General features: G+C 40.9%; 1 protein-coding gene across 1 annotated transcript in view; it reads right to left on the bottom strand.

The window, feature by feature from the left end:
• The window catches only part of LOC117542858 (adiponectin receptor protein 2-like), a 35,786-nt gene extending 11,021 nt beyond the window's left edge, over positions 1 to 24,765 (bottom strand). Inside the window, 2 exon segments of the mRNA XM_034210737.1 lie at positions 14,206 to 14,418; positions 24,748 to 24,765. Of these exon segments, the coding sequence (XP_034066628.1) occupies positions 14,206 to 14,418; positions 24,748 to 24,765 (231 nt within the window).
• Between the last annotated feature and the right edge of the window lie 2,278 nt (positions 24,766 to 27,043).

Here is a 27,043-nt window from a genome sequence, read left to right as displayed (position 1 = left end):
GTATACAAAGTCATTCAAACTAGCTGCACCTTTACCAGCTTTGAGAACACTTTCATGATCAATCATTATAAAACATATCATATTATGAAATGGACCAATCTGCACAACGACTACTTTTACTGTCGCTACTTTAACTATATTTGGATGAGAATACTTTTCTACTTTCACTTGAGGAATATTTTGAATGCAGGACTTTTACTGTGACTACACTCTGGTACTTCTACTTTTGCTAAGTACAAGATCTGAGTACTTATAATTTCACTACAAGATCTGAGTACTTATAATTTCACTACAAGATCTGAGTACTTATAATTTCACTACAAGATCTGAGTACTTATACTTTTACTCAAGTACAATACCTGAGTACTTATTCCACCTCTGGTAGTGTATTAGCCTGAATTGTAGCCACAAAATCACGCAGAGCTGCATAGAAATAGACTCACAATGGTAACAAGTGGAAAATAATATTTACAAATGTGTACAATGATTTGTAGGCAATTTTGACTACTCAAGACACCTGACTTATACATCTTCAAAGGAAGACTGTGTTAATTCTACAATTACATGGGATTAAAGCAACATGTACAGGGCTGCACATAACTGGTGCGCATGCGCACCTCCGCCAAAAAAAGAGCACCGGGTCATTTGAAACAAAGCGCATTTGCGTACCAACATTGAGAAGGAGAGAGAGAAGAGAAAAGAGAAAATAGAGGAGAGAGGAGAGATGAGAGAGAGAGAAGAGAGAGAGAGAGAGAAAGATATTTGCGAGTTGCATATGAACCATGATATGAACTCAGGGCCGACCCGTAGCACTGGCTAGATGTTCGCCTGGGGCGCCAGATCTGTGGAGGCGCTGCGCTGGCAGTTCTGGGAGGGAAAACAACATTTTGACCGTTGGGGCACATCCTAATTTTCTGCCTTGATGTAACAATATTCATAATTAAGTAAATGTAACACCCTTTTCACCCCGGTTCCACCTTTCATTTGCCCTGTACGATGGGCGCTGTAAGTGATGAAAATGGGGGATGTTGGCTTATCTGGCGCCCGCAGCTCACAGACAAAATGCGAGTGAGCGAGGGAGAGAGGGAGGGTGGTACCAGCGCTGTTATTATAATCTGGTGCCGTGCTAGCTGCTCTAACGGAGATAAGAAGAAGATGTTTCTACAATAATGTGGAGGGAGAGTCCTCTCCAGTCAGACTGAGAGACTGATAAGTTAACTACAGCTCAGTGAGGTAAAGGACTCTTAGTCTAAATTCAAACGGTTTGGTCACAATTTATGTAAACACATATTTCCAAGGCACTCCTTTGTAATTATTAGGATAAACAGGTTTTAAATCATTCCAATGCATACTATAGGACAGTAACCAAAAATATCCTTTAAAACTGGAGATAAAAAAAAAATGCATAAATAAATAAATGTTAAGGTAAAATAAGATATGAATGAACAACACAAATAAAATAAGTTACATTAATTTGTTATTGGCTATGGTAGGTTATTGGTTATGTTCACATACTTATTTGATTACATCCACTTGTCTAAGATGTAGTGCTGTAGCGACGCGTCGACGACTTCAAAATATCGTCGACGACATATTTCCGCGTCGACGCGTCGCTACACACACGTGGGTCACCCAAAGCAACAAGCAGTTCGCAATCGCACTTCAAACACAATGGAGACTGAAACGGCTACCACCTCCTCCTCACAGGATTGCGCACGAAGCCCCCAAACGAAAACATCTCGCCCTAGGTCTTCAAAAGCATGGGAATATTTTAAAGTTAGTCCAAAACGCAAAGATATTTATATATTTATATATTTATATCTCACTGAGACTGCTGCATAGCCTAGCAGAAGCAGCAGCTAGCTGTGGTGGCTACCATTATCAGCTAGCATTTGCTCTCCGATTTTTACATAAAACGGAATTATGGATTATAAATTCAATCATTTTTTTATACATAGACGTTAAAAACCTATGGATTAACCGATTCAGCCGCGTTTTTTCTCATTTTAATGCCATTGAACACGTCTTTTGATCAGATTACGGTGGTGAGACGATCTCCCGAGAAGCTCTGTGAAGGTACGTGTTGTGATGACTGTATTTGCTTCCCCTGTCGCGAGTCCGGATCACTCAGTGATGATACTATATACCTACATAATCTGTGGAGTCTCAGCTTTAATCGGATATATTGTATGTGCAGCTACGATAAGTAATAAGGGTACTTTTATCTTGAGTTCTGTGCCAATGTCCGTTAGCATTTTTCGCTCAGGGGTCATTAGATGCTTCTTATGAGACTTGTGTTTTGTTTTGGTAAACATGGTTTGTATCGTCAGTTAGCTGAGATTATTTCCGTTAATCTGGTATAACACATTAATAGGTTCTTAAATATTAAGATCCCCTGAGACACAGTATCGTGAAAAAAAATGTTTTTACATTACGTTTTTTTTACATTACGTTTTTTATGAATTGAACAACAGAAAAATAATCGTTAGATTAGTCGACTAATCGATCAAATAATCGCCCGATTAATCGTTTTCAAAATAATCGTTTCCCCCCAGCACTACTAAGATGACAACAGAGACTTTCGACCCAAACCCAGCTGTTGACTTGTGGATGCAAGCAGCTAATCGCAGACTCAACCAGAGAGAAAGTAGTAGGCCTACATCATCAGCTACCATGTCTGACAGAGAGGAAGACAGTGAGGAGAACAGTGAGGAGGGTGGTGATGACAGCTTGTAGGATTACTGGTCGTGCTAATGTTGTCTTGTGTTCGCCTCTGCATGTGTGTTCAGTGTTCACCTCTGCATGTGTGTTCTGTGTTCGCCTCTGCATGTGTGTTCTGTGTTCACCTCTGCATGTGTGTTCTGTGTTCACCTCTGCATGTGTGTTCTGTGTTCACCTCTGCATGTGTGTTCTGTGTTCACCTCTGCATGTGTGTTCAGTGCCGTGTGTCTGGCAAATAAAGTCAAGACCCCTCAAAAGTTACGGTTTATTTCATTTTAAGGATGAGCACCAAGCAACATCTCCAGGTGCTCCTTTGAGAACCAGGGCAAAAAAATTATGTGCACCCCTGAACATGTAGTTTTACTTGTATAATACTTCAATTTTATATAAAGACAGTTTGTTTTCATCTGTTTTCAAATAAACAAAGTCTTGGCTTTCAGAATATTAAACTTGTTTCGGCAAATTCAGATGATAAATACAACTTTGAAGCTTCGGCATAATTACAAGCGGAGAACTGAGTAACTTAACGTCACAGCAAGCATAACAACAGCTAGTGTTTCTTGTGAGTGTTTCCCCGGGAAACAAACGCAAAAATACACAAACACACTCGCGAGCTTCCCCCAGACCAGTAATACAAACGAAAATGTGTCTTCGGTTCAATGTGACTGATTTCGATAGAGCAAGTCACATTTGGTTTAGGCACGAAACATACTACCAGTAGAAATACATTGCTTTCAAAATCGCTCTGTGTCGAATCAATAGATTATATTTCGTGACTATAACACGAAATGCCGTGAGTGCTTCATCCTCTGAACACCACAGGATGGCGACTGTAACGCACATAACATAGGTACGCTCCTCTGAAATGATTGTCCCCTGCAATTAATATTATCTCTCAATCGAGTTCGCTATTCAGCTCGCTAACGTTAGCTTAAACAAACGTAACATGCAACGTTAGCCTAATCTAAAATGCTCTTCTACGGCGTACCTTTCATGTGGCTCGTCAGCGCAGACTCTCGCATCGTTATTTTTGCAAACTTTGCAGGAGGCTACTCGTGGGCTTGACCCTCGTCTTAGCCATGGCTTGTATTTGTCTTCTGCTAGCCAAAGCTCGTTGAAACGGCAACCTCCTGGCACACAGTCATCTATCACTCTCATCAGAATGCCCAGGTCACACGTAACACAAACACTTGCAGGTCGCGCGCATAGCGCGGGAAGGTGCAGCGGAGCTGTTTTATGTAGAAGCGAAGCAATTCTTTTCTTTTAATCTAAAAAGCGAACTATTCAGACAGCAATTTATTGTACAAGTAAAGCATTTACATTTTCAAGCACTTTATCTCAATTTCAAGCACCATTCCCAAAATTCAAGCACTTTCCCAACCTTGAAAACACCACGTCAAATTGCAAGCATTTTCAAGGATTTCAAGCACCCGTACGAACCCTGATTTATATACATGGCCAAGACTTCCGAATATAAGTATGCCATATCTACACTTGTACCTAGGGCTGCAACAAACGACTAATTTGATAATCGATTAATCTATCGATTAATGAAACGATTAATCGGATCGTTAAGGTTTTAACTGTACTACTACTTATATCGATCCGGTCCTTTTAACGATAGTAGGCTATTAACGGTTCTTTTGACAAGAAATAAGGTAAACTAACTAAACAAATTGTGAACAAAACTAACATTGCTTTTTATTTGAATTAAATGCATAATATTTCACATCAAAAGAAACAACAATGTTTTAACAAATCGTATTAAATAATCTGATGACAGAACTGTAAACAGAATAGCTGAAACTTTAACAAAATAAATAACTCGGTTACCTCTAATCATTAACCCATGTTTTTATAACTGAGTTAACTCTGTGTGTTGCTGCTAGCATACATAACACCTGACGTGGAAACGTTACCCTTACATGATAAACTGTTATTGCACTTTTGGTAACGAGCATTGTTCACATCGAGACGGCTAAAGTTTAACCACACTTCGGAGCGCGTTCTCTCCGCCATCTCCTCCGTGTGTGTGTGTTGCATGCATGTAGCAGCTGCGTGTGTGTAAACTGCCCCGCCCCCTCGCAAGCAGGCGGGGGAGAGATCTCTCGTCTGAATTGGGAAGATCGAAAATACATTATAGACGCATTTTGTAGTCATATTGCATATTAGAAACGGAGTTGGCGACACTAAGACTGCGATATAATGTTTATGTAGCAATAATACATATGACATATGTTTTAAATGTCTCCTGTATCGATAAAAAAGAGCGATAACGTTGGAGTTTAACGGGGTGTAGAACACATGTGATGACGTCACCAACGAATCGACGACTGAATTAGTTGCCAACTAATTTGGTAATCGATTTTAATCGATTAAGTCGATTAGTTGTTGCACCCCTACTTGTACCCAAAGCTGGTTATCACATCGAGCAGTGGTTGGTATTTGATATACTTGTCCTGGAAAGCCTGGTCCATGTTCAGGTCAAAGGCACAGCCTACTTCTAATATTAGCACCTCCCTGTGGTTGGTGTCAACAAAAAACAACATCAGGTGTATTTGGGATGTTAGCAAAGACATCATTGGTAAAACCAAACCATTCTGGTAGCACTCTAGCGTGCTTGTACATTGCTGCGCTAGATGGTAAGATGTTTCGTACCGCATCAGACACAATGTCCACAATACAGTCATGACGGGCTATGTACAGGCGTTTGTATGCATTACATCCATTTGTTATGTGTGCAATGGATTCTAGGTGTTGTTGTGAATCCTGATGGTTTAAACAGAATGGAGTGTGAATGTGAGGGTACCAGGTGGTACTTAGTGGGTAATACCTGCAGTCTTGCTTTGATGGTAAATGTCAGAACATCCTCACCAACAGCGGCGTTCTGTGAGACTGAGTGTGTTGGGAACCCCTGATCTAGAGGACACCCTGTCCCCCCCCCACACACACACACACACACACACACACACACACACACACACACACACACACACACACACACACACACACACACACACACACACACACACACACACACACACACACACACACACACACACACACACACACACACACACACACACACACACACACACACACACACACACACACACACACACACACACACACACACCACACACACACACACACACACACACACACACACACACACACACACACACACACACACACACACACACACACACACACACACACACACACACACACACACACACACACACACACACACACACACACACACACACACACACACACACACACACACACAGGGGAGAAGTGTAAAACCACATTCTCATAAATCCAGTGGTTCAAAGCCGAGATAAAGGTGACACCTGCCATCGATTTTGTGTGTGTCTCAGCGTCAGTGATTGAGTACACTATGTGAGCAGAGGGTATCTGGGTGGCTGCCAAATAGTTAAGTGTGCTGCAGTCATTGTGTGTGTCAGTAATAGCCTCTCGTGTGTCCCCATGCATGTAATGTAGGTGTAAGCTAAAATCCAGATGCTTCCAGCCTATTCTTTACGGGTGTGAATACCTCGGAGTGAGTGTGTGTGTGTGTCTGTGTGTGTGTGTGTGTGTGTGTGTGTGTGTGTGACAACACAGGGTGTCCTCTAGATCAGGGGTTCCCAACCCACGGTCCGGTACCGGGACACGGAGGTGTTACTGCCGGGCCGTGAAATAGCTGTGAGTTTATCGTAATATTTGCAGAATTATAAATATATAAAAATAATTTATACATTTTTGGTCTTTCTATTTCAACAGTTTTACGACAAACTGACTTTTTTGACATGGAAATGATTTGTTAAGATTAACAAGCATCATATGTGTAATTCATGGCACAATTCAAACGGGATCGAAAGATCATCTTTCTCTCTCCATTGACTTCAATACATAATTTTTCAAAAATAAGGTCCCATGAGGCGGAAGTAGATGGGCGTGACTTCGCCACTCTAGGTTGGGAACCCCTGCTCTAGATGCCATCAGTAAATCATATACACAGTCACACCTGCACAGATGATGTTGGACCAAATGTAGCGTGTTGATCCACTCCGATACACACAAACACTCACACACACAATACTACATACGGGGGAATAAGCTACTGTAAAGGCTTTCAGAACAGATTGGAATAGAGGACAGTGTGCCATACACACTTTGTTTTAGTTTACAATATAAAAAGTAGCAGCATAGCGGTAGAGATGGATGGGAAGCATTTAACCTACAAACCTATATAAGTGATGTATTATCTCCACCGTCACACTAGAAACCACATTTAACTGAGCCACTAATGTACATTCACACATTTTTCTTTTTAAGTCAGGCTTGTCAGGAAAAAGAAAGCACGAGTATGTGCTGGTGAAAATGAGTCATATCACTTTAAAGCCGTATTCCTAAACAGAAAGTAAATGCATAATTTATGACAATGGTTAGTGATGAAACCTGGCCTCACCAACACTGGTGCCAATCAAACGGAAAGCATGTGACAGCATGGAGGAGATCATAAAAAAAACATTATCAGATCGTGAGAAAACTACGTTAAAAAGATTCCAAGGACTCTCGATTGAAAAAAAAGAAGCCATTTGTGGCCAATATAGCCTTGAACCGCTAGCCTCAAGCAGAGATGACCAGCAGGTAAAAGTGTGGTCAGCGCACATCTTTATTCAAATGAAATCTGCAACAGAGATTTCCTGCTACATGAAACAGAGCTGTAAAGAGGAAGCTGTGGGTGTTTGCACATATTCAGAGGAAAACTAAACCAAACAGGACCAGCTTGAGAAAAGAAGAAGAAGAAAGTGGTTTTCTGCCGTGAAACATGTGTTCTGCTGTGAGAGCAGCTGATCTGAGGTCTAGCAGCAGGTGATGCAGAGTTTGGCTGTCCACCACCCAGCTGAATGTGCTGTAAGCAGATCTGATGACAGCAGAGAGGGAGATACAGACAGGAGGACTGGAGGAGGAAGTGGGCAGTGGTTCTTGGAACTGACGGCTATTCCTAACATGTGGGCACATTCGGACACATGCTGCATGTCTGCCACACACGTGACTCAATGTCAAACCAGTCACCAAGGCAGAGTTTAGAGTCCAATTCCACTCTGTGTGAAAGTGTGTCTGAGGTCAAGGATATGATCTCATTCCTTGAGGAAAGGCTCTGAGAGCTCTCCATACAACAGCTCATCTGGAATGTATAAAACTTCAGCTCACACAAGTTGTGTAAGCTTAGTTGTTGGCGTGCAGAGCACTGTTCCCAGTTTTCTAGGAAATGTTTTATCAAATCAAAGTTCATTTGTATAGCCCACATGGGCAGCACCAGAGATTTCCTTTTGGGGGTGCTGTGGGGTAGCTTGAAGTTTCATAGAGGGTGCTCAAACATTTAGGGTTTCCCATTAATGTACCGGGCGCTACAGTGGAATGTTCTACTGCAACACTGCCCACACAGTGTACCCTCGACTGTTACAATGAAGGCTCGATAATCAGCTCGCCGCATATAGGTGTAAGCAGGGGTAAAGTGCTATTTTTTATGAGTGGGGGGTGGACCTAATCTCTTCTAGGGGGGTCCGGAGGCATGCTCCCCGGAGAAGATTTTTTTTTTAAATATTGAAGTTAAATGCATCAATCTGGTGCACTTTGAGAGCAACATTAGGAGATCTATGGATACATCTCTCAACACCCAGATGAAACAGAACTGTAAGCAGATCTTATTGTTTTATAACTATAATGATCATATAAAAGGTGTGCCTTGGAAATACTTGTTTGCATAAATGGTGATCAAACCGTTTGAGACCCACTGAGAAAACTTAGAATAAAGTTAACTATCTAAACCCTCAGAGTCCTTTAGCTCACTGAGCCTCTCACTCTGACAGGAGAAAGCTCTCCCTTCACGTTGTTGTAGAAAAAGCTTCCAATATCCGTTAGTGCAGCTAGCACCAGATGCTAACAACAACAATCTCTGGTACCGTGCGCTCGCTCGTGCACTCAAACAAAATTCACTCGTGCCACACACACAGAGACAAGCTTGAATGAAACACCCAGAAGTACTTGTACTGTAGCATATTATTTTAGAATCAATCATGTTTGAAATTATGAATTTCCCATATATATACAAATAAAAATACCTATTTCTTGGAGTTGCTAGGCAAGATGTTGGTGTTGCAACTCCAAGCTACCGCCTGGCGCCGCCCCTGATAGCCCAAGATCACAAAACACGTTTGTCTCTGTGGGTTTCCCAGATTAAAACAAACATTGTAAACAATAAAAATACAGCAAAATGAAAAGACAGTCTGTAAAATAAAAATAAATAAAAAAGGGAAACACTTCCAGGACAAGTGTGTTTGCAGGTCAACACAGACAGCACATAGACTTTAAACACTTCTCAGGAGCTAAGCAACTAGTCTTGGATTATACACTGACACAGGAACAAGGACATCGCTCCAGACAGCGGTTCACTCAAGATTAAACGAGGCAGCTTTTCTTAAAAACACACACACACACACACACACACACACACACACACACACACACACACACACACACACACACACACACACACACACACACACACACACACACACACACACACACACACACACACACACACACACACACACACACACACACACACACACACACACACACACACACACACACACACACACCACACACACACACACACACACACACACACACACACACACACACACACACACACACACACACACACACACACACACACACACACACACAGTCAGCTGGTGGCAGAGTTTCAGAAGGAAGGGAGAGAGAGACCTTTAAAGATAATCTTCCAGCAAACTTTAGACTCAATGTAAACAAAGTCAGGTGCTGGCAGTTTGCTCTAGCCAATCAGAATAGAGCTGAAACAGTGGACCAATAATAATAATATAGATTTCTATAGCGCCTTTCAAGAAACCCAAGGACGCTTTACAACTGGAGATGAAAAAAAAAAAAGTAGAGTCTGAATCTTTAACGGACCAAAGAGAGAAGAGCTCACCCTTGTACAGCGTGACCCTGCACAGCACAGACTGAGAGGCTCGACATGTGACTTGCACATGCACAACGCTCTCTTGGGATCACAACAATTTGGAAAAGACGCCCAGATCATTAAAACAGACAGAGTTCAAAAACATGCACACATGTCCAACTCAAAAAAACAGAGTCCTCAGGCTGCCACAAGACAAACTGTTCTCTCTGTCCCATTACCATGAGGAGGGCATGACAAATCTGCTAAAGCATGGCAACAAAGTAACAGATTTCTATCAAACTGTTCACAGTTAGAGGGCTTCATTTGTTAATGAGACACTTCAGCAACATTAAAGAGGAACATTCTGTGCCTACTGAAAGCCAATACAACTCGTTTTCTTATTTGCTTTTCTGACAGGATTGTTGGTGTTTGTTGATGTCCTTTATATCAGTGTTTCTCAAACTTTTTCATACCAAGGACCACTTAACCAATACAAAAAATCACATAGTTTTTCTAGAACAGATTACAAATCGCCTGAAAATGGTACAAACAAGTGGCCACATGTGTGATGAAGGTGTTGTGCTGGGCTATATCATGCAATCGAAAGTGAAACTTAACCTCGCTCCATTGCGGAGATATTCCCGCGAGAGTGCGGAAAACTGAAATGTATTTATTTATTTCAAATGTGAAATGTTACCAATATACTCATGGACCACTAGGGGGTGCTCACGGACCACCAGTGGTCCGCGGACCACACTTTGAGAAGCACTGCTTTAGATGATAAAAAGGTATAGGTCAGTGTTTGGGAAATATTCTTAAGTCGCTTTCTCGCAGAGATGAAAAGAATCATACCACTTTCATGTCTTTGTAATAAACCCTAAACCTCTTTCATTATATATTTGTGTTATCCCATTTTATCCTTACAATGTCAGAGGGTTCAAGGCAATAAGATAAGAATGCTGGAATAACTTTCATGTCAAGTACAATAAGAGGATTTCAAACTGGATGTTAGATCAACCTGAAGCTCGGCACCCATGCATGAACGCAACATATATGTCTGGCACAAAGAGAGGATGTGCAGAGGTCCAAAATGTTATTGTTTTCTGGTATTTGTTCACTCTTTAATGTCATTTCCCTTGTTTCCGTGGGGGTTTGAAATGTGTGCGTAATAACATTCCACAGCGGAGTGTTTTGTGGAATTTTCTTCAAAGTTTGAGATGCATTTTTTAAAGTGAAGCATCGGTCATCTCTTGTGTTTTGAAAAACACAAAAAAAACGTTTTTTTCTTTCTGGTAAAACTCTAAAATGCCAGGCTCCATTGAGTTCCTTTGCTATTTTAGTTTTCAGCAGGATCTCCACTCTCCTGAAAATCTCATTTTCATTCGCATAAACTTTCAATTGAAATGTACTTTCCTAAAGCTCATGCCATCTACGATTCCTCCAAGTCTTAATAAAGCAAATTCAATTAAACAATTTGTAAATGAACTTTGGTTTGGCCTTGATAGCTCACTAATGTAAAGTTGTTCAAGAAACAACTATAGTGTTTAAAACGGTCCGTTTTAGATGCATCACTAGGATACATTTCAAATGTAACGGCCTGTTCCTGAGCACATGTTTCCCATATCAAATATTTCTTTCTGAATAGGGTGAGCTTTTGGCAGGTTAACAACTATTGTTTCTTTTAAACAGCTGTGGGGTGTGATCAGAACTGAGGCAAACACCAACACTCATGGGGACAAATTCAAAAAAGGTTTGAAAAACAGGAAACTTGAAAAAATGTAATCCAGAAGTTTTTAAATAAAGTTTATAGCCAAAAACTGCCAAAATAAGAGACAGAGGCATCACATCCACTGATCTCACACCCACAAACTGCTGAAAGATTCAACAGGCGACCGGCGGGTGTGAAGACAGCCGGCCCTCGCTGATTGTGCCCCCCCCCCCCCAGCCATTTCAGGTATCCGCATTGTGTTACAGCAGGTAAAAAGGGCACACACGAGCAGACACAAACGATTGTGTGTCAGCTCAACGGCTGCGTGCTGAAGCCTTTCACACTGAACAACAGAGCGGCAGCTTTGTCTGCACACACACGCAGACACACACACATACTGTGGAAACAGGGACACACAAGTGATGCCTCTGATGCCCCTTTCACACCAGCGCTTTTTCAGCTCCGGCTCGGAGCTGGAGCCTGAAAAGCGCCGGTTTTTCCGGTTCACACCGCAGCGGCGCCGGCTCTTAGCTCCGGAATCGGGTTCACTTCCAGCTCCAAAAAATTGTCGGTCTAGAGGCAAGAGCTTCGGAGCTAAGAGGTGGCGTCGCTTATGTCTCTCTTACGTCGAGGCGTGCAGGAAACTAAACCCTCCTCCCCTGAACATGGGTCGACTGTCATGCCTGCCTACAAGCAGTAGTGCTTATAAACACACTTTATAAAGTCAGGCAACACTAACCAGGCTTCGTGTGATTCTGTTTAAGTACCTTACTTTGACTAGAAAGGGAAAAGCGCTGGTGTGAAAGCCGCATGAGAGAGTCTGTTTGATCAGTTCGATAGGTTGCCTTGATAGGACGCTCATCACACAGATTTTGGTAATGTGTTTGCTCTCCTTCCAGGAAGACATCTCTATATAGACATAGCGGCTTTATTTTTTTGTGGCAGTGAATCTTACTAGGGATGGGTATCGTTAAGGTTTTAACGGTACTACTACTTTTATCGATCCGGTCTTTTAACGGTACTTTTATCGGTTCTTTTGGAGAAAAGAAATGAGGTAAACTAACTAAACAAATTGTGAACAAAATTAACATTTCTTGTTATTTAAATTAAATAAATAATATTTCACATCAAAAGAAACAACAATGTTTTAACAAATCGTATTAAATAATGTGATGACAGAACTGTAAACAGAATAGCTGAAACTTTAACAAACTAAATAACTCAGTTACCTCTAATCATTAACCCATGTTTGTATAATTGAGTTAACTCCGTGTGTTGCTGCTAGCATACATAACACCTGATGTGGAAAAGTTACTCGTGGATGGGGCTACAGAGCTGCTAGAAAGACAGTCCAACCCGGTGCATTCCTCCGTCTGAATGTGGAGCACTTTTGCTAAATGTTTAGACAAATTGCTCGTGTTACCGCCCTTACATGCTAAACTCTTATTGCACTTTTGGCAACGAGGATTGTCCACATCGAGACGGGTCAAGTTTAACCACACCTCAGAGGTCTCTCCGCCATCTCCTCCGTGTGTGTGTGTGGCTGCATGTAGCAGCCGCGTGTGTGTAAACTGCCCCGCCCTCTCGCACACAGAAGGGGGGGAGAGAGATCTCTCGTCAGGATTGGAAAGATCGAAAATACTCAAAATAATCAAAGATGCATTTTGTAGTCTTTTTGCATATTAGAAATTGAGTTGGCGACACTAAAACTGCAATATAATGTTTGTGTAGCAATAATACATATGACATATCTTTTTTACATGTCTCCAGTACCGATAAAAAGACCGATAACGTCGGAGCTTAACCGTACCACAGTCTTTAATAATTCAGCCCGGGGCCCGTTTAATACCGGAGCTCGGTACCCATCCCTAAATCTTACACACATTCAATATCCCCATCACTTATGACTTAAGGTGCAACTTTAAACTGAGGATCGGGTGAAGCAGAGCCCCCCTCAGAATGAGTCATTGTGGAGTTTGAGAAGCCTTGAAGGTGAAGGGTGTCGATAATAAGCGGAGGTGTCGGAAGTTGAAAAGCTTGGGAAACAAGCTTATGATCTAAACGTGCAAACACAAGCTGGTTAAACTAGAGAAACTGATTACACAAAGCTCTATTCTCTTTCCGCAACTACTTCTGAGACGCTTTAAGTTAAGGCAGTAGAATGCATTAAAAGTCTGTTTGTTTTTAAGTTTTATCTGCACAGATCTGTAGACTCTGTTAATTACATAAATGGTGCTATTTTGACTGTATCTTCTTTTATCTAATCAAGTCATGCTTGTTTCCAGGGTAATCATTATTTCTTCTTTGCATTTTATTCTTTTATTGTACTTTTTTAGCATATTGCCCCAACACCTAGTTCATTTGAATCTATCTTTTTCGATCTGTGGAAACACGTTCAGTGTTAGTGATTTAACACCAATTACTGTTTCAAACCAACATTGTAGAGGCCTAGTGTGTGTTTACATGCGTCACAGGCTGCGTTGAAAATATATTGATTTATGATCGATTCCCATTCATGCAACTGTCAAGATGAGTTCATTCAGATCTTAAACTGGGAAGACTCCAACATGTTTTTGTTTCTGTTATTATACTTATAGACTTGCTGGTCAGAATAAGTTACAGAATATTATACTTCACTGCTAACAACACCTTCAATTATTCATGTGAGGGTGTGTGTTTTACTGGGGTAAGTTTACTGTGTGACCCATGCTGCGCCACATGGCCCTGACCAACCAGAGTACAGCAGCATGTACTGTGTGTGTGTGTGTGGGACACTCACCTCGGTGTGTGAGGGGCACTCTGCGGTGCTGAGGTGACAGGTTGGAACACCTGTGCTGGGCGTGTCTGCTTTCTCCCGGGTGCCGTCTGTCGTCTGTTCGACGGCGTTTAGGTTTCTGTGTCGGAGCACGAAGGCCGGGCCCTCCGCCGGGCCCTCGGCCCCACTCGTCTCTCCTCCTTCCAGCTTGACACGCCGACCTCCACAGAGAGAAGACTACGATGAAGAGGACTTATTGTGGACGGGACCAAAACCCCTTTGGATCCTCACTTTGTGGCAGAAAGAAGAGGAAGAAGAGAAAGGTAGAAAGAAAGGAAGAGAGGAAAAGATGGACAGAAAAAAAAGTTAGTCTCCATGACTTTGTTTATTCTCAAATTTGAAATTAGGGCAATACAATCCAATCAAAACAAAACAAGGAAACACTCCAGACATTCTAACTGTTAATACATCACATGCATAACAACATTAAAGCTTTAAGATAATACTCTGTAATACGCAGTTCCCCAAAGAAGGGAAAGTATAAGCCCAATAAATATCAACCATGGCTGTAGCAATTAAATACAGTTACATTCTAGATTATCATAAACATCACGAACAAAGCATTGGGAGTCTTTTATTTGGGCCAGAATACATAATCAAGTCATTATACATACGTCATTGGAGGCATGTTTGCTTTAGAGATAAAGATCATGTTGCTTTTTCCCGATCACCTCAAAAATGTACCCATGGTATCAAGGCCTTAAAATACAGGATCTACTAACACTGGCAGCCAATGAGGAGCTGCCAACTTGCTGTCATGGTGAGTTGCTTAGCGACGAGAAGGTGTCAAGGACAGGAACAAGGCATTCACACACAGGAAGTAGATGTGTTCTCTGTTTATAATTTACAGTTATCATCACAGTCTGTCTGCTGCTATACAGGGACAAAGTAACATATGGCTTCATTTACAATTCAAGCTTGATAAACAGTGTTAACGAGCAAGGTGGGACATTTACACCAAATTCAAATCGAGTCCAAATACTGCTGACATTATTTAATCATAAGAGGCTAAGCTTTTTATATGAAAAGCAACTCTCTGAAAAATCAGGAAAAGTTTGAAGGATTGCAATTTCACAGCTATGAATTAGGGCTGCACGATATACAGGGTATATGCAGGAATCCTGAAGTCAAATGTAATACCTTTTAAGACCTTTTTTAAAGACCCTTTCCATACATTTTAAGACCTCATCGCAACTTCGAGTTCTAACCGGTTACATTGGCGACACACTTTACCTCACATTGACTATATTGATTGTAAGATAGCACAACTAAACAGAGTGCAGACAGACTACTGAAGCCTCCTCTCCACATGAACTTCAACCTCTCTGTGAAGGTCAGGTTTAATGCAGCATGCTGCTTTGTTGCTTCTGTACTCTGTGCTCTTTCATTCCAGTAGAACTCCTCAGAAACCATTAGAAACCAGGATTTGACCAATAAACAAAACAATTGACAAAACTTTGAACTACGAAATATATTAAACTTTGGTGAACTTCAGCGGGGTAATGCCATATAGGAGCTCCCTCACAAATACCCAGGGGTTAAATTGGGCTGGGGCTGTCCGGGGCTAAGCCCGGCACATAGGACGATGCTCTGACGTCATCACCCTCACACATTTGTCATATGTTTACAAAAAACGATATATATGTTAAGACTTTTCTCGTTCTTAATATAGACTATATTTAGGGTCGATATTAGGGATGGGAACGATTAATCGAATATTAGAAATTATTCAGGTTTCGAATATGAGTTATGAATATTTTTATAATTATTTTTTTTATTTTTTTGGGAGTGATGTCTAAGTTGATTACATATTATCAAATTGAATAATTGAATATATATATACACACACGACAGTGCCATAGCTAAATGTGTTAGTTGAGGTCTAAAGGTGTGTTTTGCTCCGCTCACCGGTCCCTCACAGCGGGCAGAGCTGCAGGTGCTGATCTCTCTTTCTCTCGCGTCCGGTTATACTTCACTCGCGTTTATGTCCAAATCCATCAGATCTAGCTAGTTCTAGCCAATGATATGGCTGCTGCTGACATTTATTTTTTTTAAAATAGGATTTGCACATTTCGGTTAACCGGTTAACCGTTTTTTGGGGGGTCGAATATTCGAATATACATTTGCTTTCAAATTCCCATCCCTAGTGGATATGTGTTGACTTTACTTTAAAATAGTCTCTGTGACCGGATATAGTTTGGCTAAGTGAACATGTGTCTCTTCCTTGGAGGAGCAGCATCGCCCGGACTTTGCTGCTCCTCCGTGCAGTCTGCAATGCAGCGGTGTGTGTCAGCGACGTGCAGTTAGGGGAGGCACGGATTGGCCATCGGGAGAGTCGGGACTTAAACTAGCAATTAGCATGTGGGACCGGACAGCTTTGATCCCCATCGACAGACTCTCCCCCCACAGGGAACGAAACTTAAAATAAGAAGACGCATTTTACGGCTCGCTATGCATGGGGCCGCCTTGAGGGGATTTCCCGACATGTCGTTTCAGTCAATTAAAGGGTGTTTCATGTTGTCGTTGCTGTGGACCTTCTTAATACCTTGGAAAATGCTGTTTAATACTTTTTAATAGCCTTAATTTTCGCTAAATTGATTGATCAAATTTTAATACTTTTTAAGACCCCGCGGACACCCTGATATATCATGTCGTGACGATAATCACATAATATTCATCGCGTGGACATACGATTTATTAAAAAGAAAAAAAAATGCAGTTTCATGTGTTTCTCCAGGGCAGTTCGGCGTTGCTAACCGAGCTAGCTCAGCTTGTTGCTCTGATAACGTAAGATCCAGACGTCCGTGACTAAAATCCTTCATCCGGTTGAATATAATAAAAAAAATACCAATTGTATAGCATTAAAGTTCAAGAAAGGATGGTTTGCGGGGGAAAAAAACGGTCTTTTCTTCAATTCCTGTATGTTTTTATATCGCAGGGGAGGAAAAAAATCGCAATGTCAGTTTTTTCCAATATCGTGTAGCCCTACTATGAATACATCTTTTTAACTTCTGGGAGAAATGATCATGGTGGAAACAGCAGCTCATGTGTCTCCGAACATGTGAGGACCTTAATCACAACCTTCATTTGGAGAAGCACAACACGGGTTTAATAACAATTCCTTGGTTTTGAAGGTTTACCTCTACTATCCTGCTTATTTAAACCTGACCTCTATGTCCACATTTTTTTTTTTTTACAGCAACACACACACACCTTTTCAACCATCCCCTTGTGCTGCCACGAACACACATGGAGGGATTACACACTCAAGGGGGCGGGGGATGAAAACACATGCACATACACACCTGGGCATGTACTTGTGAACATACACACAGCTAAAGACATCATTTGAAATGGGCTGATGTAAGCATGCAGGGGGTAAAAGAGCTGCAGTGGATCAGGACAAATGACACACTCCTTCAAAATAAATAACAATGCGTAAATGTAACATCCTTATCTTACTTAGGTGATTGCTTTTGCTGCACTGTATCATGTTAAAGTGAGTTTCAGAGAGTTAAGGGAGACAGAAAATTGGCTTCTTCACTACTCACACAGCTGAGTGTCTTCCCTTGCATGCATAAAGCGTTTTTATTTTTATTTGAATGATGCCGTTTCAAGTGAAAAAGCCAAAACGTGTTATTTAATATCTAGTCACCTAAGTATGGACTTGGCACTGATTTTTAAGGACAACGTATAAAAACGCCCACAAATAAATGTACAATGTATAACAGCCAAATGAATACCATCCTTAAAACAACACCTATTCAAAAAGGATATTTTAAAAAGCCCTACATCTAAGCAGTCCGAACAAATAAAGAGCTGTTATTAGAAAATACTAGATGTTAGTAGGAAACAGACATTATTCTGCAGCAAAGATGATAAAAAAAAGAGCATTTGAGCTGAGATGAGATGACGTGCCTGTGGGCGAGTTCCCTAATCGAAGTCAAACACTTCTACTCAGAGATTGTCCAATCAATCTCTCCCCTTTGCCATCCTCCTCTTCCACCCAAATCGACTATTTTTTGAAAATGATATTGACTCTCTTGCTGAGTAACTGCACCCTCACGTTCTGTCATGATGAAAAAGTGAGATTTCAAGCTGGGTCACTATTAGCTAAGGAATAAGAGAAATAAACTACTCTTGATGGTTCTATTCTTTTGAAAGCTGTAGTCGATTCCCAAGATAACAGTCCTGTGGCCCGATTGCATCACAAGAACAAACAGCTCTCCTGACGATTGAAATAGCTGAGAAGTTTTGTTCTGCGAGGGTCTGATAAGAGCCTGAAAGCAGTGGAAGAAAAAACAAGAGATGGAGTTGTGTGGACGACAACACGTGACCATCTCTCTGGAGATATCAGCACCACACACACACAGAGAGAGAGAGAGAGAGAGTAAAGTCAGTTTCTTGCACTTTCCCTAAAGTGTTTTTCTTTGTTGTTTTTTCACAATATCACAAATGTGTATATACAATCTTTTATCTTGACCCACCAAAAACGTAAAAGGTGGAATATCTATTTTAAGTACAAAGCATCTCTTTAAGTATCATTTTGAGGGTTGATGCGTGATATCCCTAAGCACACTCTGTTTAACAAATATATTCTGTTCTGGGGAGAATTTAGAACAGCTCGAACATAGAAAATGAAATGCACTAAATAAAAACATGAGTAAAACTAAATTAATGCTGTTCGGTAAACATAGAACAAAAAAACAAATGGGTTGAAATTGAAAGAGTCCATGAAATTAAATTTCTTGGGGTAATAATAGATGACACAATAAATTGAAAATTACACATAAAACATACAAAGCTGTCAAGAAGCATTTCCATACTAAACAAAGTAAAACAAGTTCTAGATCAGAAATCACTTTGGATTCTCTACTGTTCACTAGTCTTACCATATCTGACTGACTGTGCTGAAATCTGGGGCGATAACTACTAAAGTTCTATACATGCAGTATCTATTCTACAAAAAGAAGCCATACGAATCATTCACAATGCCAAATACCTTGATCACACTAACAAATTATTCCTGCAGTCAAAATTGTTAAAAATGTACAGACCTGGTAGAATTCCAAACGGCACAAATCATGTTTAAGGCAAATAATAACGTTTTACCAGGAAACATCCAAAAAGTATTCACTCAACGAGTGGGGGGATATAGTTCAAGGAGACAATTTCAATTCGAAATTCATGGGGTCCGTACAACCAGAAGAACTTTGTGTATCTCAGCCTGTGGAGTGAGACGATGGAACAGTGTGAACGTGGAGATAAAGCCATGTCCAGACATTAACCAGTTCAAGAGGAAATACAGAGACATTATGTTCTCGAGGTGCAGGGATGGGGAAGGTGTTTGACTATGTGTATGTGTATATGTGTGAGTATGTAGGTGTGTATATGTGCATATATGTGTATGTGTGAGTGTACATATGTGTATATGTCAATCAACAGATAAAGCAGATGAATAATAATAATTATTGCAGATTATAGATTATAAATAAATCATTTAGGGACAAGGGGGTGAGATTAAATAAATTATACTTCTTCTCACTCCTTTTCGAACACTAGATGTGAGACTGTTTATGTTGCTAATGCTGTTGTTGTAAATGTCATTTTTTTTTTTTTTTTTTTTTTAAACTAACACAATAGAGTATTTACGGAAACTAAAACTACCTCAGACACCGCCCTGATGGAGGCAAGATAGCCAAACATGTGGTGAGGTAATTAAGGCAAAGTGTCCTGGAGAAGAGTTCTTGCTGCTTGATAACAAATGTTACAGTTCAGAGAGAACAGCTGACACAGGACGCCTGTCGACAACAGGATGCTAAATGATTCACCAAGATATTATATGCGGCGTAGCTGCACATAAAAGATTTTGGGGATGTTGTGTACGCCCCTGTTTTTTCCTAATTAAACTCTCAGTGTGTGTTTTAATTATTTTCCGACCAGAACCTCCATGAAATACGCAGACAAGTTTACCGTCTGCTGTTTTTCTGCAAGCGATAATAGCTCTATATCACACTCCCCCAGAGTGATGCTTTAACTGCAGGAAATGAACAGATAAAGGATATGAACAGTACAGCAGCCTGAGAGACCTGCCAGTTACACATGGGTCAAGAAGGGATTTACCATCTAATGAAAATGCCCAGGAGCCATTGCTTTTCGACATTTCTAAAAATAGATACACAGATCAAGGTTGTTTGCAGTCAGCAATGTTTAAATATAGTCTTTTAGTACGCTCAATGAGTTCCTATCTTTAGTTTGTAACATTGTAATCTCTCCTGAACCAGCTACAGCAATGTCATCAATAACCACTTTTGTCTTTTAACCAAGGATGCTATTAAGCTATTAATATTGATGCGATTGATTTGGCCAACAGGTCAATAGCAGCAATACTGGGAGTTTGTGTATATGTCTTGCAGGCTGAAATGGCATTTTGTGGAATTGTAATGACACAAAGGAACGCTCTTATCTATTAAATTGCTCTCAATGATGTGACCTTTGACCAATCACTGCAAGGACACTGATGTTATTCCAACATATATCTTTGTCCTGGTATATATGTAGTGATGTTTATGAATGCATTTTCTTATATAAGACTTCAATAGGAATAGATAGAAAACAAATGATAGCAGAGTTGAATTGTTGGACTGATACCACTTCAGCTAAGATGACCAGCGACTGGCTTCTACCCATACAAAGATGAGAGTGGTATCACCCTTTTCAATGAAAAAGTGAACAAGCATATTTCCCAGAATGTTAGTCACATTCATGGCCAGTAAAAGCCTTAATGACATTAGTGAAACCAGTCATCCATGTCAAATCTGAGATGGTACAAATGGTAATGCTGTATAATTAAAGCCACAGTCCAAGTATCTTTCAATCATCCTGTGACCTTTATGTAGTGAGTCTAGATTTCATCTGGTACCACATTGCTCTATATAATAGGATCAGCTGTTACTGATGACCATATTTTTTCATCATGCTTAGTTGCCAAGATTAGCATGCCAACAGTCTACAAGGTCATGTGCAGTATTTCACACAGGCACGTGCCGCAACACACACAATGTGGAGTCAATCATTGTCACTGTAGAGCTGTAAAGACAGCTCAAAAAATCAATCCTGGCAACCGACAAAAAAACAGAAATTCCGATCGAAAGAAAAAAAATGGACACATAGGAGAGAAAGAAAATAAGAACGACTGAAAACTGAAAATAAATGTCAGTTGATTTGTTCTTGTTTTTTTCCTCCTCAAGGGAAAGAGTGAGTGGTGCAGCTGGGAAGCAGTTGTAAAAAGTGGAAGTGGAGTGAAAAAGAAGTACCCATTTCTCGTTCTTATACTGAGGACCCACATTAAGGGGCCATCTGTCATGGATAGGGTTGCAAAATTCCGGGAATTTTCAAAGATGGAAACTTTCCATGGGAATAAACTGGGAATGTTCTAAATTGAAGGTTGGCTCTTCATAGGGAACTTAAATATAGTTGGGGAAAGTATATTTTAGCATAATCTTGACTAAAACAAACAGATGCCATTCAAGTACACTTGAATATCCATGCCATAGCACACCGCTTACTGCATGGCTATTGAGACCACACCCCCACAGGCACTGTGCATTCCTCCATCACATGCACAGATGAGTAATATTTAACTCAACATTCCTGTTTTCGTTCTTCAATGAAACAAATAATTGTTCAATAAAATAATTAAAACTTGTTCTGTTGTACTTTAAAAAGAAAAAAAATTTAAATAAAAAAAATCTGTTTTTGCATCGAATATTTCCTAAATTCCCCAGCTTAACTTAGTTCCCATGGAAACTTTCCGCCCCTTTGCAACCCTAGTCATGGATGCAACTGTTTGTGCTAAAACCTATGTAAGGCACGTTGTATAAAGAAAGGAAGGGGGGCTTCGGCAGGGGACCTTATTGGATTTTGGTTATTATATTTGGTTTGGAGAGCACTACAGAACCCATGTTTGAAGAGGAAGTTCAGTGCCGACGAAGGCAGTGGACAGAAGTGGGTGAGGGCATTACTTGTGCTTATCAAAAAAACAAGACATTATTAAGGAATGACAGAAGACATGACTCACCAAACCGGCCCTGCAGCCTCGTCTGGTTGTCAGACAAATACGCCTGCGTGCTGCATGAGTGTGTGGGTGTTTGTGTAATGACACATCGAGTTGTAGGTCAGAGTATTTGAAGAAAAGCACTGACTTTCCTTTACTTTTGTTCGGCAAAAAAAAACTTGTTGGATAAAGGTCAAATAGTACGTTTTACAACCACCTGATATTCACTGAAGGACAGCAGTAGATGGATTTTATCAACCATGTTTGGTTTGATTTCAAGTACATAAAAAAGGTTTTCAAAGCGGACCCTTAATTGTTCCGATTCTCATTAAATTGTGTGTACATTATTGCTATATTGGAGAAAATAGCCTTTTCTTATGCAAGCAAATTTATGAACTTCTCTGGCAGAACCACATACTCAAAAAAGGTTAAATAATATTTCCTAATCAAGACGAGTTGTTGTCCCTCTGTTGTTAGCGGCTATTTGCCTCCTGCTAATTGGTTCATCTAAATCTCTGTAATTAAGTACGTTTCAGCTAGCAGCTCCAGGTTGGGCTATAAAGGAGTGCGTTATTAAAGACATGTGTGTGCTGGAAAGGCCAACAAGCTAAAACAACAACATAAAGTCATATACACTGTTGGCCGATTAGAGAGATTTCAAGTAAATTCCTGTAACATTTTCTGTTTATAGTCTACTTTGGGACATTACAATAACCACAATGCTAGAGATATAACTACATGCTTAAAAACAACATTAGACATACAATATAGGACGTGTATCCACTCCCACAGCAATGCAACAGTATCCCTGTTCAACTTCAGTTCTCAGTATATGCTCCTAGTTCATGCGTTATGAATGTTAGTGGCTGTCAGGCAACATGCCTTTCCTCCATAGAGTGTGCTCACTCTCTGAGTCACATTGTCAGATATGGCCTGTGTGGCCTGTCACCCGCTGTCATTACTCTCCTCTCTGACACACACAGTGACATTGAGACATTGTTATAATAACAACACCAACTAAAACTGCTTTAAAGCCGCTCGATCTGTCTTAAATCAGTCTTTCGTTGGTTGATAATCTTTCAGAAGGTCCGATATTTGACTGATGATGATATTAGAGGTTTGTGTGATAGTTGGTTTATAAAATGTAATGCATGTTTACTAGGGATGTAACGATACCAACAAGTTTCACTTTAGTTTTTCAAGTAACTCAACTCAAACTCACTAGTCACTCACTCAGCATCATCAGACAGGTTTTTAGGAATATGAGAATGTCCACATTTCCAGGTATTTATAAGCTGGGATGTTTGGGCATTTACAATATCCCCTGCTCTGGGAAACTCTCTGGCTTGGTACTGATGTTGCTGGGACAGCAGTGGTCGCGTTAACCGAATATTTTATTTAACAATGACGGAAAAATCTGAAAGCAGTCTGTCATTTTGACAGATTAGAACAAACTCGGAACAGCGCCAACGTTTCCCCGCAGCGAGGCTCTGGTGTTATGCCGTGGTATGCATGCCCTCCAAAAGGAAATGATATAGTTTCCAAACCGTACTTTGCCGTACAGATCAACACATGTCTGGGAGGTTTTGCTTTACGCTGTGCGCGCTGCCGCGAGTTGCATGCACACACGGCATAACAACGTCCCGCCAACACGGCACCCAGACCCCACGCAGCATTCTCATCTGTTTGTCATTACTGGTGTCATTTTCTGGTTGCTAACAAACGCCATTGTAAAACATAATCACTGATGTTCCGCTGTAGCCAGAGTGGGCGAGCTGACCAATCAGAGCACACTGGGCTCACAGGGAGGGGGGGGCAGGAGCTCCAACAAGGCATGTAGGACAGAGTGAATACACATACTATACAGAGATGCTGGATGAGAAACCAATGTGAGTTTGGAACATTGAATAATGTAAATCTATTCTAGTCGACCTCAACAATGGAATTATGATCAGTAGAAATGGCCATGACATGGGACCTTTGAAAGCGTGTCTTTTTCAGCATATACCTAAATGTGAACTCAATTTATGCAAAGTCAACAGCTCAGACACTTAGACAGGGGAGGAATTTATTTTATTGTTAAGGTTAGTCCAAAATCCATAAACGTCTATAAACACCTTATATAAGCTACCGGCCAACGGTGACAACACATTGCCCTTGAAACAACCCGGTGAAGTATGCCATCACCTGGGTCCCAATCCAAACATTGATCCTTTCAAATTGATTAATACAATTGTATTGATCGTTCAAGAACTGGATTGGATTATGGAAACAAGTCATGGAATTGTTATCCGAATATGGATATCCATACCTAGTCCGTTCCGTCTCTCCTTTCTCCATCTGCCTATAGGTACTGGAACAGTCAGGGTGAGTGTGGGAGTTGGGTGTGTAGGAGTAGTTTAATCAATGTGGGATTTCTTCAGTGTCTTTTCTTGGTACAGTGTCAATACCTTAAGACCCCCAACCATGCTTACTTAGGTAGAAAGACATTTAGAATTGACATCAAATACTTTTTGAATCCCTAGCAAATTAACCGGACATAAACAAATAAAATATTGAGTTTAATCTGGTTCTTATGCTAAATATCAAATTTGATTTGCAATAAGTTCCTGAGGGGCTTCTGGCTGGTAAATGTGTAGTTATTTTGTTATCTAAAATGCCCTGCTTCCACTAGTTGTTTTGTGGAGTTGGAAATCACAATTTCTATCCAAAAAAAAACGAGATTTGACACTCTTGTACAAACTCTTTATTTGATGATGCAATTGACTTCACATTGCTTTATGCTGCGTGTGTTCCTATGGGAGGGGGTTGTGTATAAACCTCCCTTTGTAATTGGGGCAGCTTTACAATGATTTAAACCTGCTGTTGGAGACCACATGACTGCTTTTACTGTTCACTGAGACCATGTTATCAAACTGGAAACTGCACTCATCACACTCACGCCCACCCTATATTAGTGAAAACACACCTTTAATTCTCTAACACCGTTTGGCTTTTTGTGAAAGCTAGTCAGTGTTTGCTTTTACCTACTTTTACTTTGGGAGAAAATTAATGATATACTTCATAAGATTTGCAGGCCAGTTTACCATATTTGTTCTACGTCCACACACCTTTTAATCCAAAATTAATAAACCAACAGTAGCAGCGTTTCCGTCAGGGGGGCGTCTTGCCGTCATTTGACGCCCTTATGCAGCTCGGAACGCCCTGAACTCGAGCCGAGGGCGTCCAAAAAACAAAAATAATTAGAGAGAAGATCGAGTTTTCATCGCTTGAAATGACGAAAAGGAAAAAAGACAAGGTCATCCCTCTGTTGGAGGGGCAAAGGAATCTGGTGGGATTATTTTCGCCGCCAGCCAAGCGTGTTCCTGTGACGGAAAGTGTACTGCCGGCGAGCCTTGACGGGGGGTGCTAGTGGAGCACGCGCATGAACTGCCAGCACCAGAGCCTCGCAGCGGCGAAACTGAGGCTCCGTGGTAAACTGTGGTAACATGAAGAGCCGTTTAGGAGCCGAAAGAGCCGGCTCTTCTTAGTGAGCCGAGCCAAATGATCCGGAATTCCCATCACTAATACGTAAAGAGATAGTATCTATAAGGGACGGCTCAATTCCGCTCTCGGGGTGGACACCCTCTCAGCCCTGGTCTGGCGGAAACACTGAACAGTAGCCATTAAAAATAAACAGAAAATTCAAGAAAATTATCTTAACTCCATCTTTGATATTTTAACAACACCACGTGATATCTGAGTTGTTTGTGTACTTGTGAGTCCCCTGGTTATCTCTCAGTCCTGGTACAACAGTGAGTGACTGATGCTGCTGCCAGCAGTCTTATGATAAACAAAGGGAAACAGTGTGAAGTAAACCAAACACACCATAGTTCTGTCAGTAAACAGGCAGCTCCGTAGCAGCAACACTGCCACGCGCTAATATTGTGGACGGTGGAATAATTAGTATAAGAATGTTCCTTATGTATGTTGCAGGCCAAAACTAAATCGCCCCGCATTATTAACACAACACAATTCTTAATGAATTGTACCAGAAGACAAGAGAATAATGTAATTTCAGATTACACACACAAGCATTTGTCAAAAGTTTGGTGACATTCAGGTGTCCTTGGCCAGAGGTGACCAGTCCAATGTGTCTATGGTTTGGTTTAATAAACTAAACAAATAAATACATTTCCTGATTAGCCTGCAGAAGTGCCCTTATTATCAGCTTTCCTCACAGACACAATACCATAGGTCCATGTGAAAAACCAAAAAGAAACCTGATGAAACATCCATGCAGCAGGCTAGCGCTGCCTGGCACCGTTTTATCAACTCTCAACTGGGGCGGGTAATGAGGGCTGAAAAATGATCTGATATACAACTGCTAAGTTTGTCATCGTCTCTCTAAAGAAGGGCCGAAGTCTAACCTCAAATAGGACTACAACTAAAGCAGAGAATTTCTGAACATATCAAATTGTCATGAAATGAAGCCCACACTATGCCTAGCCTGACACTCCAACTGGTTCCATCCTGCCTGAATGACCACAAAAACATTTTCCAAAGAAATCTGCTCTGTCCCTGAACATGAAACCAGCTGAACAGCACTGAGCGGACCACAACCAGGTCAGTGCGCTGCTGGGCCTGCTGCTGAACACAGGGCAACGTAAAGCAGTGGTTTATAAGCACTGGGCGGTAAACCAAAGGCGGGTCGCACAGAGATAAAAATAGGTCCCCGAAAAGTTCAGATGAAAGGAGAACCTAATG

The sequence above is a fragment of the Gymnodraco acuticeps genome, unplaced genomic scaffold, assembly GCF_902827175.1.
Source record: "Gymnodraco acuticeps unplaced genomic scaffold, fGymAcu1.1, whole genome shotgun sequence".
Lineage (NCBI taxonomy): Eukaryota > Metazoa > Chordata > Actinopteri > Perciformes > Bathydraconidae > Gymnodraco > Gymnodraco acuticeps.
The sequence above is the reverse complement of the archived record's forward strand: the minus strand, read 5'-3'. Positions and strand labels throughout refer to the sequence as shown.